Here is a 16,559-nt window from a genome sequence, read left to right as displayed (position 1 = left end):
GCTACAGAGGAGGAGCCTGGTAAGTATTGAACCCATATTCTCCATAATTGTCACCATCCATCGGCTTGAACCCTTCGCCGGGGCCGATTGGGTGGAAACCTACATTCCTACTGGGAGAGCAAGGTGGCAGACTGTGGAAGTCACAGCCGCTAGAACGTAAGTGTGCGGGGCTCTGACGAGAGTTGTGGTATGTCATCGGAGAATCGAAGATGCGAGAGTGCGGCCTCGAAGAGTAATGGTGGCCATGAGAATCATCGTTGTTGTTGTTGTTATTTCCGTAGTGATCTCCTCTGTACCTATCCAGCTTGGTCAACACTAAATTGGAATGAAACCCAGCCCCATAAGAAAAAGTTAGAGAGAGAGAGAGATGAAGTGGATTTTTCATATGAGATTTAACCTATTCTGGATTTGTTTCAAATTCACCGCGGCTGAACTCTTCTTTGGTGGAGGTGCCACTGTAGCCACAATGATTTGCACCGACCCAAACTAGAAAGACCGTGAGAGGCAGTCGGCTAGAGATAGAGAAAGAGTAGACCAGCGAGAGAGAGGATGTAGTCCAAAGAGTGAGAGCGAGATGATCTAAGCGAGAAAGAGAGAAAAGACCAGCCAGTAGAGTGGAGAGCAAGTTTTTACTAACTCTACTATTCTTAATCACCTACTTTCTAAACATTTATTTTTGAGAAAAATAAAATAAAAAACGAGAAAATTTCACATCAGCAATCAATTCATGGTTATCTTGTGTTATATAATATAATTTGGTTACATATGATCAAGTTACTTTCAAAAGTTCTAAAAATTTATTTCTATTACTGCATACAAAATCACAAACTAAATCAAATATTTGGTAAGTTAGTTTTTCAAATTAGCTTTTTTTTTTCAAGTGTTTTGTATAATCAGCCCCTCTTTTTTGGCAAAACTTTATCATTTCTTTATAATTATTTTTTTAAAATATGTGTTTTATTATGCACTAAAAATCATTGCATTGACTAGTCTCTTTTATGGTTGAATTCCTATCCTAGTCTTATATTTGTTAGCACAACTATTATGCATAATAATTCATTATACAAAATAAATAGACTGATATGTAGACTAAAATAATATAAATAACTTTGTATTGAAGAGTATTATCACATCTTTGATGGAACAATTTAACGAGACAGAGCATGAAGGGTAGGAACTTCAAAAAAAAAGCTTACTACAAATATTTTTTATTCACAAAACAAATAACCAACTAATCAGTGTAATACACTTGTAAGCCTATCTTACATTCAATTTCTAAATATGCACCATCCAAATGAACATGAAAAATCAATCAATACATACCATAATACACCAAAAATCAGAAAATGTTATATTCCCACTATAAAAAATTATACAACTTAAATAGAGGGACGAAAATATAATGAAGTTATTGCAAACTGAACCAGTTTTTTCACATTGAACGAAGAACTCTTATAACTATGAGATTACAGTCATCGAATCACTTAGTTTATGAGAGTATTACCTCTTAAAACCTTTGAGTGTTATAGATCTTACCTCTAAACACGATTCGTTGGGAAGTAGCAACCTCCTTCTCCAATATCGTCGCAAGAATAGAATCACAGAACAATAAGGTATACTAGAGAAGAAGAAGATGAAAAACTGCTCTGTTAGGGCATGGTTAATTTCGCGCTCAAAATGAGGGTAGGTGACATTTCCTATTCATCATCTAATTTCAATTTGAAGGAGTAAGTAATTTTTTTCAATTAAGTGAATTAACTAAATAAATACAATTTCCAAAAAAAAAAATTAATCCACCTAAGAAATTCTTTTGCCACGTTGTTATGGATATGGACACCTTACATAGCTTAACAATACCCTTCTAACGTTTGCTCATATTTGACAAATGGAACTAATCAATTGTGGACATTTGAGGAGTTATAATCTTCCATAGTTATTTTTGTTAGTGAAACAATCTTTTATGGCTACTTTGGTGGTTTAGTCTATATAAAACTATTATTGAAAAATTTTGATTTGATTATAATAATTGATTTATTATGGTTGAATAATTATTTTTGTGAAGATGATACCTTAAAAATTTTACATGAGGTTATATGTATGTTTGATGAAGTTTTATATTATTTTAGAACATTTGATTTTACTTGAATATGTATTTTCGAAGCGTTAAAGTATTTGTTAGTATTCACTTACTTTGAAATTGTGATATATGTTTGAAATTCCCTATGATTGAAATAGTATGATTGAAAATGATTTCCGATGAGAAAATATTATCTGATTTGATTTGATATCTTATATATTTAAAAGATCAAAGATTTGTTGTATTTGAAATTATATGTTTTGAATTGGTTTAGGAGACTCGTATTAGAAAATTGTAGTTAACGACGGTCATGACGTTAACTTAGATGCATCTAACTCAGATGTCAGCTAGTAAGGGCGTTGCTAGCGCAACGTGTAAGCCATATGTTGGATCTATTATTCTGTATGGACACACGAGAGGAAAGGGTTATCCTTAAAGGTGGAGCTGCCCAATGTGATCTATTTGATTTGATTTCTGTACTGAGAACTCTCTTATTTATTCACTTATTTATATAAATTATTATTTTTTAAATAAAATTACTTTTATAATAATATTTATATGGTCTCAGGTGAATTATAGATGTATTGTCTAATCATTGAGTTACAAAAATTCACTCCGTTTTTCTAAATATATTTTTTAGGAACAAATACTCAATTATGTGAGCATTTCTATATTCAAGGGCAATGATCTACAATGGGTATCTATTATTTGTTGTGTTTCTAAATGTTATATGCTCCATATATCACAGGGAGGATCCAACTATTTTTAGTTATTTTATCTTTTGTTAAAAGTGTGTAACTATTCTTTTTAAAACTTGTAAATTTATTAAGAATATTTGTAACTTTCTTATTTACGTTATACTTAAATATAGTAGGTTTTGCTAGGCGGACTATTTCACTAAGCATCAATCATAACTCATTTTGAGACGTGACACTCTCCACCTCCGTTTTCGTTTAATAAAATGTCTTTGTTCTGTCTTATCTTTGTCATGAATTTCTGTTTATTTTTTTCCACATGGGAGGTAGATACCTAGTATCCATGAATATTAAATTTTAACTTTTTTAAAACAAGATTAACACAATCATAATAAAATTCAATATAATTCATCCAAATGTATTAAATCAAACACAAATTTAACATAATAACATATACATGAAATTTTTGACATATAAATTAAAATAAAATGAATTAGGACTACTTAGATAACTTATATATATAAGAACATTTAAGTAAAATTTTTTTTATGGAGATTTAATGAATTCCTGTGGAGCGGATGCCTCAATCCCTATCCCTTTTTCCATTTATTTATGGGGGTAGGTTCACTCTCCATTATGAATCCCTGTTAGCATCTTTGTTGCAGATATATAATTTCTATGAATATCTACGGATACGGATTTTTTTCTCATCCCTACTTTGACTTTACATATCTCATCTTATACTTTAATCAATAGTATATTTAAATATATTAAAATGCTTAAAAATATAATCATTTAATTAAATAAATATGCTAATATAGTAATATAAGACTGTCTTTAATTGATAGCAGCAAAACACTTACTGAAAGAGCATAGCAGTGAAAACAACACAAATATCCAACACAAGAACCATATGGAAGTACTCACAATATAATATGGCAGCAACTATGAACAAGCAAATATAGCAAGTAAGCAATAACAAGAACACACCGAGATTTTAACGTGAAAAATCCCTCAATGTGAGAGGTAAAAATCACAAGTCATCCAGACCAATGAAATAGCTCCACTATAATCAAATGAGGTACAAGAGAATCTCAAATAAAGCACAAAAATGTGTATATAACCAACCAAAACATCAAAACACCAAAGCTTACAAATGAGAAGCAAGAAGATGAAAAATACCCAAAAAATAAAGCTATTGTTGGAATCCTATTTCTCCCTCTGTAGACCTCCGATTAAAATCTTTACCATTCAGAATGAAGAACAAGATGTGAAGAATCTACAATCCAACTTTCATGTCGATCCAATGGTGAAAGAATGAGAAACTACTGTTCAAAGAATGCTGCTCTGTGTAAAATTGGAAAACCTATTTTCTCTCTTGCGAAGCCAATTTCTTCCACTGCAGACTTCCAATCAACATCTTCACCATCCATAATTAAGAATACGATGAGGGAAATATGCAGTTTAAATTTCACACCGGTCCAACGGTAAACAAATGAGAAACTGCTATTTAAAATTTGATGCTTTGCATAAAAATGGGAATTCTATTTTATCTCTTCTCTCTCACTTTGATGGAAACACTCTATACCTCTCAATGACTCCAAAATCTGAATTAGGGTTGTCACACAATGGGTGCAAAAGAGACACCCCAAAAATTGGGCTTAGGCCTCACAAAGGAGAGAAAAAAACCCAATAAATCTCCCCCTTCTCGACTAGGTGGAGGCCCTCGCCATCCCGGCGATGAAACAACATGTTTCAAACTTATATCTTGACAATGCTTTTGTCATCATATCAGCACCATTGTCATCAGTGTGAACTTTCTCAAGTTCCAACAACTTGGAATCTAACACATCCCGTATCCAATGATACCTAACATCAATATGTTTAGATCTTGCATGAAAAGTAAAATTCTTGGCAAGATGAATAGCACTTTGACTATCACACAACAACACATAACGGCCTTGCTTGAAAGTGCAACACACTTCTATAACCTTGACTGCCATGAAATAGCTCCCCCTATAAACTTGACCAAATAACCTGAAGTAGACTTTTGACAATCAATATCTCCTGCCATGTCTGCATCAGTAAAGCCAACTAGCAAAGGTTTCTCACCACCAAAACTCAAACTCAAGTTAGTTGTACCTTTCAGATATCTCATAATCCATTTAACGGCATTCCAATGATCTTTACCTGGATTAGAGAGAAAACGACTCACAATACCAACCGCATGAGCAATGTCTGGTCTAGTACACACCATAGCATACATCAAGCTTCCAATAGCTGAGGCATAAGGAATTTCATCCATTGCTTGTTTCTCCTTATCAATGATTGGACACTGCTTGGTACTCAACTTAAAATGAGGAGCAAAAGAACTAGTAACATATTTGGCATCATTCATACCAAACCTTTGAAGCACCTTCTTTATGTACTTCTCCTATGACAAATAAAGCTTCTTGAAATCTCTATAACGAGTAATAGTCTTGCCCAAAATCTATTTGGTAGGATCCAAATCCTTCATAGCAAAGAACTTGCTCAGCTGTTTCTTCAACTCATTAATCCTCAAAGCATTCTTGCCCACAATCAAAATATCATCACACAAAACAAAAGAATGATAAAATCACCATCAGAAAATTTTTGTACAAATACACAATGATCTGAAGTTGTCTTATGGTAACCATGCTCCCCCATAACAGATTCAAACTTCTTGTACCACTGTCTTGGAGCTTGCTTCAACCGATAAAGACTCTTCTTAAGCTTGTACACAAAATCTTCTTTTCCATTAACAACAAAACCCTCCAGTTTTCCCATGTAGATCTCCTTGTCTAAATCACCATGAAGAAAAGCTGTATTCACATCCATTTACTCAATCTCCAGATCAAGAGATGCTGCTAATTGAAGCACAGCACGAATGGATGACATCCTCACAGCAGGAGAAAAGATCTCATAATCAACACCTTTTCTCTAGCTAAAGTCTCTTCAAAACTCGCATACCCTTCGGTAGCTGTACCAACTCACAGGTATCGTTCTCAAGTAAGGACTTCATTTCTTCTTGAAATCTTTATAACGAGTAATAGTCATGCCCAAAATCTGTTTGGTAGGATCCAAGTCCATCATAGCAAAGAACTTGCTCAGCTATTTCTTCAACTCATTAATCCTCAAAGCATTCTTGCCCACAATCAAAATATCATCCACATAAAGCAAAAGAATGATAAAATCACCATCAGAAAATTTTTGCACAATACACAATGATCTGAAGTTGTCTTATGGTAACCATGCTCCCCCCATAATAGATTCAAACTTCTTGTACCACTGTCTTGGAGCTTGCTTCAACCCATAAAGACTCTTCTTAAGCTTGTACACAAAATTTTCTTTTCCTTTAATAACAAAGCCCTCCGATTGCTCTATGTAGATCTCCTTGTCTAAATCACCATAAAGAAAAGCTATCTTCACATCCATTTTCTCAATCTCCAGATCAAGAGACGCTGCTAATTGAAGCACAGCATGAATAGATGACATCCTCACAATAGGAGAAAAGATCTCCTCATAATCAACACATTTTCTCTGGCTAAAGCCTCTTCAAAACTCGCATACCCTTTGGTAGCTATACCAACTCACAGGTATCATTCTCAAGTAAGGACTTCATTTCTTCTTGCATAGCTTCAAGCCATTGAGCTTTGGTTTCATCTTTAACTGACTCTCCAAAGCATTCAGGTTCTTCCCCATCAGTCAACAAAACACCGTCATGTGGAGAATACCTTGACAAAGGCTTTCTCTCTCTTGTAGACCTTCTGAGTGCATTTGCAAGAATTTCCAAAGCTGGTTGTTCATCTGGATCATCATCACCAACTTTATCAAGTATCGGATCAACTATTCCATCTTCACCTGCACTTATATCATGCTCATTATTTTGAGCTTCAACTCTACCATCTTCCACCATAGGCATAGAGGGAGTAATATCCAAGTTGTAACACCCCAATTACCCTAAGCCTTACCTCTAGCATAAAACAAAGGTTAATCAGAGGTTACGACAGTCCTAAGGCTTATACATATTTATATATAGAAGAAAATAATATATTCTAAAAGCCCGATGAAGGATTAAGCTCAAAGACAGATTTACAAAAGCGCGAAACATTCACACGAAGCTATCGCACAAGACACAAAGTATAGATGCAAGAGAAAAGAACATATATAAATATAAGAATATAATACTCATAGGGAACTAGCCGTAACTTGCAGAGTTTAACTCGACTAGTTATATACAGAAAAATACAGAGCTTTAGAGTTAAAATAGCTTATACAACTTATCTCTCAAATAAGCCTCTAAGGCCATAAAGGAAAATATGCAAAGAAATGTGAGAGTAACTATAACAAAGTAAAACAGAAATAAACCAAGGAGGAACCATACTCCGCTCTGTCACCATATCTGCAATCTTACTGAAGTGGATTTGTAACCTGCGTCTGAAAAACAACAACAAAGTATGGAATGAGAACCGGAGGTTCTCAGTATGGTAACAGTGCCCAATAATGTAAGATGTAAGGCTCCAGGACGCCGAAGGCAATCCTAGAACTTCATATCACATACGGAGATTCAAGCTTAGAATGTAATAAATTAATTAAGCCATAAACCATAAACAGGGTTATCTAAACTTAGGAAAATTCTAACTAATACTAATCATACTGCTGTATCCTACAGCCTTCACCACCCTAACCTCCGTGCGATCCCATCGCCACCAGCTACCTAACCTCCTCAGCACCAGACAATCACAATTAATGCAAGCAAGTAAAACACAAATAGTATACATGTACAGCAAGTAGAACAACTAGCAAATAAGCATATTATTCATTTAGGCAAGAGATGCAATTAGGCAAAGCAACCAAAACACAAAGTAGATGCACATGATGAATGTCTGTCCTATTGGCTCGTGATATCACTTGTCGGTCTATGAATGCCAACCCGACACATCCTTTTGGATGTCGCCTTTCTGCCACGTCCGAGGATATAGCGCCTGGCACGCTTTTGTTCTGAGGATATAGTGCTTGGCACACTATCGTTCCGAGGATATAGTGCCTGGCACACTTGCATGCTCATTCTGAGGATATAGTACCTGGCACACTCTTGCAGTAGAGAAGGAAAATAACAACATCAATCTCATCATAAATCATTCCAAGGATATAGTGCCTGACACACCTTTCACATCCAAAAAGTCCATCCACTTCAAATCATCACCAGTAGTCACCATTTCTCATCTCAATCCACTTTCAATTATCAATTCTCAACATTCCAAGGATATAGTGCCTGGCACACTTTTCACATTCAACAAGATCATCATTCCTCTTTGAGTCTTCAACTCATCGTAACCATCATCATTTCCATTAACATCCTTAAACATTCATATTTCTCAAGTTCATCAGTTTTCTCATTTCGTTGTCAGCAATCACTAAATTCACTACTCTTCCTTCTCTCTCAACCAGACTCATCCTCAGTACACCAGAAACCTAAGCATCTGTCTTCTAACTTTTCAAAATAATCATCAACTAAAACCCTTAGGTTATTTCCCATGTCCTCATACTCAAAATTAAGCCCAAAAGTCTTAAAATGGTGTCACAGAAGCTTACAAGCTTGTTGGGAAGGTAAAATAGTTGAAAACAAAATTTAAATTTGAGAAATAGGGCACGTGCGTACGCATAGGGCTGTGCGTGTGCACGCCCAGGAGAAGTTTTAAAACGTGTACGTAGGCATAGGTACCAAATTTTGCAATTTTGTTCGCTCGCACAAGGCGTGCTAACGCCCCCAACAGACTGACCTTCCCAATGTGTGTGTGCGCACAGGACTGTGCGTATGCACAGGTTGTAAATTTCGCAGGGTTGTGCGTGCGCACAAGGCTATGCGGGCGCACATATCAGAAATCACAAAATTCTGCAACTCTGCAGAATTTCAAATTTTGATACCAATCTTTGAATGATCATAACTTCCTCTACAAAAATTCATTTTCCTCAAACTTTATATCGTTTTAAAGCCCTTGAAATCATCTTCAATTTAAAATAAATTTCAATCAATTTCAAAAATTGAGGCTCAAGTTATGATCCACCAAAGTTCACCCAAAATCTGTTTTTACCAAAAACCTTAAAAACTTACTTTCAACAAAACCCTTACTTCACAACCAAACTACTCACAATCCAATTAATACCAAATCAACACAAAAGCTCATACCACTCATTTCTCAATCTCAACCATCAATAATCTCCCATTTACACTATCCCACACCATCAAAATCATTACCCTCCAACAATCAAAAATCATCACAAATAATCCTAATTCTCCTCATTCATCAATACCATTTCCACAACTCATCATCAATTATCAACAATACCACAACTCTCAACAACATTACTCATCAACAATAATCCACCAACCTTAACATGACATCAACCACAAGATTCAATATCCAAAAATCATCATTAACATACATCATCACACATCATAATCATCAATATCCTTTATTCCAAACCACCATAAACATTTTACATTAACTTATTACCTTAAATTCTCATAATCCTCATTATTTACCAATATAACTAATCACCATAAATACTCATCAATACCAATAATTTCCAACAATCACCATCAACCACACTAATCCAATACAACCAACAATTAACGTCAATTCACAAATAATTATCCATAGGCCAATAACATCCAATCCTATCTTAGGGTCAACTAGCCTAAGTTTCCAGAAACATTACATATTACATAAAGGAAATCAAAACCATACCTTGGCCGATTTCCAAATGCACCAAACACCAAAACGAAGCCACCAAGCTTGACCCAAAGCCTCAACCAACTCCAACAAACACCAAAACTCAAACTAAGAACACATATATCACCAAAATCAAAACCTAGAAACCACAACATATAACACCACAAGGGTTTATGAGCACTTTACCTTGTCCAAAGAAGATTGGGATAATTTTCAACAATTACCCGCTACTAGAGATTACCTAAACAAGCAAAATCACAAAACTTGCTCAAAATTCCAATCCAAAAATGTGCAGAAACTTAGGGCAGAAAACTAGGGCGTGAAATGAGAGATATTATCAGAAAATCCTACATATAAAGGAAGAGTTCATCAAGAGCTTCGCGTGGCCGCAAACGGCTCGTCAATCGGAGCTCCGGATCAAAAGTTATGGCTCCCGGAAGGTGGAGGTGAATAGTAACAATGGAGTTTCACCCCCCCCCCCTCACCACCACCTATCCGAGTTCTCTCTCTCTCTCTTCCCATCAAAATGAGTTTGAAACTCATTAATCACACATATATATGTTGGACCTTGGGCCCGGTTTATGTCCGGTCCAACCCGTTAGCGTTTTTAGTCCGTTTGGTCCACTTTGGGCCAAAACCTTTAAGATTAGTGCCCAGTTTTTAATTCTAAATTATTTTTATCCTTTCAAACCAATAAATCAATTTTCCAAAATATTATTTTTTCTCAAACACAGTACCGGACAGGCTTAAACCAGTTCGACCAGTTCGGTTGCCGATTCTCGGTCTTTCGCAGAAAATACCTTTTTTTTTTTACTCAGAAAAATTCACTGAAACCAAATTTCACCTTTTTATTTTTAAATTAAAACTTCTAAATTTTGAATCCATCTCGGGCACTTAATATTATTATTTTTATAAAAACAATTTTGCCAGTTCTTACACAAGTCAGAAAAATCATCACTAGGGTAAACCATTGGCTTCTCCGCATTATCAACATCCTTCAATATTTGGTCTTCAACAAAGATAACATCTCTACTCGAAATCACTTTCTTGCTAACAGGATCATAAAACCTGTAACCAAACTCATCAATGCCATAGCAAAAAAAAATACACTGCCTAGTCTTGACATCAAGCTTGGATCTCTCATCTTTGGGAATATGAACAAAGGCTTTACATCCAAAGACTCTTAAATGATCATAAGAAACATCTTTACCTGACCACACCTTCTCTGGAACTTCAAATTGCAAGGGAACACATGGTGTCCGGTTCAAGACATGAACAGCAGTGCTCAAAGCTTCACCCCCAAAAGGATTTTGCTAATCCAGATTGTGACAATAAGCACCTAACTCTTTCAACCAATGTTCTATTTATCCTTTCAGCTAAGCCATTCAACTGAGGAGTCTTCGGAGGAGTCTTCTGATGTTTTATACCATGCTCTTTACAATAAGCATCAAATGGACCTGAGTACTCACCACCATTGTCAGTACGAATGCATTTCAACTTCTTCCCAGTTTCTCTTTCAACGGAAGCTTGAAATTGCTTGAACACATTCAAAACTTGATCTTTGGTCTTCAAAGTGTAAATCCATAATTTTCTAGAATGATCATCAATAAAGGTTACAAAATAGATAGACCCTCCAAGTGTTCTTGTCTTCATCAGCCCACATACATAAGAATACACCAAGTCAAGTATCTCTGGCTTCCTTGAAGGTGGATGGCTCTTGAAAGAAACCCTGTTTTGTTTTTCAGCAAAGCAATGGTTGCACTTTTGCAAAGTAACCTTACAACCAGATAAAAGATTCTTCTTGGATAATATATTCATGCCTTTCTCACTTATATGACATAATTTCTTATGCCATAAATCAATTTCATCAACAAACTCAGCAGCATTAACAACATCTTTCACAATCTTTGCTTGAATTAAATAAAGAGTAGAGTGTCGTATATGTAAGGCCCACATCGGTTGGGGAGGGGAACGAAGCATGCCTTATAAGGGTGTGGATACCTCTCCCTAGCATGACGCGTTTTGACGAGTGAGTGTGGGGGACTTAGGCTATCATCCCTATCGTCAAAGGCAAAACCGTGAGGCCTTGTATGCCAAAGCGGATAATATCGTGCTAGCGGGTGGTCTGGGCTGTTACAGTATACCTCTAGCAACGACCATGGAACCCTTGGTGAGCTTCCAACTATTACGAGAGAATGAGCTATCCAAGTCTTCATCACACAACTTACCAACAGAAAGTAAGTTCAACCGAATATCTGGAACATGCTTCACATGCTTCAAAGTCAACTTGGTACCGTTGGAGGTTTCTAAGCAAACCTGTCCAACAGCAACACATTTTGCAACACCTTGATGCGCCATTTTCACATCACCAAAATCATCAGGAGTATAAGGCGTAAACAAATTCCTCCTAGATGTAACATGAATAGAAGCACCACTAATCACCCAACTAGTGCTATTATCAACAAGGTTAACAGATTCAAACTCCTTAACAAGAAGAAAATCATCATGAGTTACATTGACCTTGTCTTCATTCCTACCATCATCTTTATTTTTGCTCTTGTCTTTACTTGCTTTGGCTTTCTCCTTCTTTAGCTGCCAACAAAATTTCTTCACATGTCCCTTTTGACCACAGTGATGATACTCAATATTTTTATACTTTTCTCGAGACTTGCTTCTACTTTGATCTCTACTTTTAGGACCTCAATTTTTGTTTCTCCCTCTAAACTCATAAACAAGAACGTTTGAATGTGCAGTCGATGTATCTTGTGACTTTCTTCTCATTTCTTCATTTAAAATACTACTCTTAGCAAGATCTATAGAGATTACACTATCAGGAGCAGAATTGGACAATGACATTCTGAGAATTTCCCACGAGTCTGGTAAGGAGCCAAGAAGTAACAATCCTTGAACCTCTTCATCAAACTTGATACCCATGGAAGATAACAGATTCATTATTCCTTGGAAGTTATTTAAGTGATCTGTCATTGATGTCCCATTTGTATCTTTCAAAGCCAATAACTGCTTGATCAAAAACATCTTGTTATTCCCAGTTTTTCGAGCATACAACTGTTCAAGTTTATGTGTCTCTCCAATAATATGGTTCAACACATTATCGTCAACCCACTGCCTAATATATCCACAAACTTGTCTATGCAACAAAGTCCAATCATCATCAGATTTATCATTAGGCTTCTCTGTACCAAAAACTGGTTGATGAAAATTCTTGATATAAAGCAAATCTTCCATTTTTGACTTCCACAAAACATAATTAGGATCATTAAGAGTGATCATCCTACTAGTATTAGTATTAGCTTCCATTGTTTACAGAATCAAAAGCTCCGAAAAATACAAACAAGCTCTGATGCTAGTATGAAAGAGCCCAGCAGCGAAAACAACACAAATATCCAACACAAGAACTATATGAAAGCACTCACAACACAATATGACAGCAACTATGAATAAGCAAATATAGCAAGTAAAGTAATAACAAGAACACACCGAGATTTTAACGTGGAAAACTCCCTCAATGTGAGAGGTAAAAATCACGAGTCATCCAAACCAGTGAAATAGCTCCACTATAATCAAATGATATACAAGAAAGTCTCAAACAAAGCACAAAAACGTGTATATAATAAGCCAAAACATCAAAACACCAAAGCTTACAAATGAGAAGCAAGAAGATGAAAAATACCAAAAAAATAGAGCTGCTTTTCGAAGCCTATTTCTCCCTCTGAATACCTCCAGTAACAATATCCACCATTCAGAATGAAGAACAAAATTTGAAGAATCTACAGTCCAACTTTCACATCGATCCAACGGTGAAAGGATGAGAAACTACTGTTCAAAAAATGTTGCTCTGTGTAAAATCGAAAAACCTATTTTCTCTCTTGTGATACCAATTTCTCCCATTACAGAATTTCAATCAACATCTCCATCGTCCAGAATGAAGAACAAGATGAGGGAAACATGCAGTTCAAATTTCACGCCGATCCAACAATAAACGAATGACAAACTGCTATTTAAAATTTAATACTCTGCATAAAAACGAAAATTCTGTTTTTCCTCTTCTCTCTCACTTTGATGGCAACACTCTCTACCTCTCAATGACCCCAAAATCTGAATTAGGATTGTGACACAATAGGTGCAAAAGAGACACTCCAAAAATTAGATTTAAACCTCACAAAGAAGAGAAAAAAAATCTACACATTCTAATGAACCATTGTAGATAATTAGCAGACATGTGTGACCTACTCATAGATCGAAGTGGATGGTTTTATTTATTTTCTTTCTTGAATTTTGTGTGGCTTTTTTTTATTGTGAATTTTTTTAACAGTGTTACTTATCAATAAAATTTATTATTCTTTATTATTATTTCAAATAATAATTGCTAAGTTTTAAATTTCAACAACATAAAAATAAAATATCAATACAGAATATTGACTGATATTAATAATAGATATTGGTCTTTTAATTTTTATTTTTTTTTTATCTTTTAAGTGTGTTAAAATTACGTGTACGCTAAAAAAAATTATATTACATATAAACTATCAAAATCAACTATCAATCAAACACTAATAATGATCCATTATAAAAATACATTTTGATGGTATCCAAAATGATCATATATTTACATTGATAATAAAACTTTATAAGCACTATAATCAAATTTTATAAATAATATAATCAAAATTAATTCATGATGCATATAATAAAATCAAAATACAAATAAAACTATAAAAATATGATGGTACCTATTTTGCGTTCCTAAAAAATTTGTTTAGAATTTAGTGATTAATCATTGTTAGATAATTTCATTGAGTAAAATAATATTTATTGACTATTTTTTGTGTTGACTAAAATTTTTTATTAGCAGCGCAATAAATAGTGAGGAACAAGCTGGCGATATAGTAGGTCGCTTATTTTTCTATATAAGGTCCTACAAATCTGAACTCATTGTCCCATATCTCTCATCAGATGTTCTAGCTAGCTAGCTTTATTACATTATTAGTATTATCTAATTTCTTGCTTCATAATAGTTGTTTCCTTCTTAAGACAATGGCACTGAGTGGTAAGCTTAGTACTGAAATTGTGATCCATGCACCTGCTGGAAAGTTCTTTAATTTTGTATCAAAATCTCTCCACCAATATCAAAACGTTTGTGAAAGAGTGCATCACACCAAGCTGCATCAGGGTGAGGATTGGCACAGCATTGGCGATTCGATTAAGCACTGGACTTATGTTATAGGTAATCAAGCTTAATTTTAAATCAATTAATTTGTAAATTAAAAATAAAACATCTCGTCGGATTTTATCATGATATTATTTTTTTCAAAAACCTAAATTTATAGAAAAAATTGCGTAAATAATTATATTTTTAATATGTCTCCTCATGTAAGATTTATTTTTTGGGTTTACATAAATTTTTGTGTGTTTTTTTTTTTTGTTATTTATTTTAGGCTAAAATTTTTTTATTAAAGTTCAATATGAATAAAATTTTAAAATTTTTTGTTATAGAAACTTTGTTATTATGTCATAATATCACTTTTTTCTAAAATTTAATTTAAGAAGAAGATATATAGATAATTATATTTCTAACATTTTTTTTTTGAGATTTTATTAAATTTAATTAGTTTCCCTCCATTTACAACAAAAAAAGGTTTATTCTATGAAATAATATATATTAGTGAGAATTATATAAATTGTTTAAAAATTCATAACGAATAAGATTATTAGAAGAGAGCTATATATATATATATATATATATATATATATATATATATATATATATATATATATATACAAAATTCTTGTATTTTTTGTAGTTCCTAAAAACATATAACAAAAAATAGATTTTGTCTCCAAGACAAAAGATAAAATTTTAAAACAACCAAAAGGACTATCATAATTTGCATGTAATTATGTCAAGTAATTGACATAATTATTCTCAGGTTTCCTTAATTTTCTTTTTTTTTTTAATATTCTTTAAAATTTGATTATTGTCAAGCAACAGATGGTAAAGTAACTACATGCAAGGAGACAATTGAATCCGTTGATGAGAAGAACAAGACAATCAAATTCAATCTCTTTGATGGAGACATAAGTCAACAGTATAAGGTCTTGAAGCTCACCATTCAAGAGATTGATAACAGCAATGGAAGTGTTTCAGCTAAATGGACAGTTGAATATGAGAAAATTAATGATAATGTCGAAGCTCCTTATGGTTACATGGAATTGTTTGACAAAAATACTAAAGACATAGATGCTCATCTTCTCAAGGCATGATAATTACTAAAAGAAAATTAGAAGACGTTATATTCATGGTTGGAATTTAATAAGGGGTAGATTTTCGGGACTGTTTTGGAAGTGTTTATATAAATTAAATAATAAGTGTGAACTTGGGTGAACAATAGAATAAGGAAGTATGTTTCCAAATTCCAACCTTACATGTATGTTTATCCTTCGTTTGAATGGATTGAACTATTATATGTATGTATGTATGTATAGTCATCGTTAATGATTTCTTTTGTTGGTTGCGTTTATGCCATAGATGTGTGGAAATAAACTTGAAAGTATCTGTGTATGTCTAATAAAAATTAGAGTAACGATAGGTTATCAATTTTTTTGGGCAACATAAGTTAAATTTTTAAATTATTTTATTTGTTTTAAATTTAAATTTTAAATTAAAAATTACTAATTCTAAATTTTAAATTAAAATTTTAAACTCTAAATTAAATTAACTAATATTAGCTAATTAAAAAAATTAATTTTCTAACTTTCTCATAACCATAATGAGTAAATTGAAAACGTATTTGAATTATCAAATTATTGATAAAAGTATTTTTTTTTTTATTTTTTAATAATAAAAATATTTTTAAAATATTTAATTAAAATTAATTTTCTAACTTTCGGATAAACTCATGGGAAAAATATCTGAATTATCAAATTATTGATAAAAATATTTTTAATAATAAAAATATTTTAAAATATTTAATTAAAAATAAAATTTTTAACCTTCTCATAAACATAATG

General features: G+C 33.4%; 1 protein-coding gene across 1 annotated transcript; it reads left to right on the top strand.

Annotated features, from left to right (window-relative positions):
- The first annotated feature begins 14,485 nt into the window (after nt 1-14,485).
- LOC112771603 (MLP-like protein 31) lies at nt 14,486-16,019 on the top strand. Its single transcript, XM_025816390.2, has 2 exons — nt 14,486-14,775; nt 15,541-16,019. Exons 1-2 carry the CDS (start codon nt 14,586-14,588, stop codon nt 15,810-15,812), a joined length of 462 nt encoding a protein of 153 aa, XP_025672175.1. The 5' UTR covers nt 14,486-14,585; the 3' UTR covers nt 15,813-16,019.
- Nucleotides 16,020-16,559: the final 540 nt, after the last annotated feature.

This window comes from Arachis hypogaea, chromosome 18 (assembly GCF_003086295.3).
Source record: "Arachis hypogaea cultivar Tifrunner chromosome 18, arahy.Tifrunner.gnm2.J5K5, whole genome shotgun sequence".
Lineage (NCBI taxonomy): Eukaryota > Viridiplantae > Streptophyta > Magnoliopsida > Fabales > Fabaceae > Arachis > Arachis hypogaea.
Note: the sequence above shows the minus strand (reverse complement) of the source record. Positions and strands in the feature narration are given on the sequence as shown.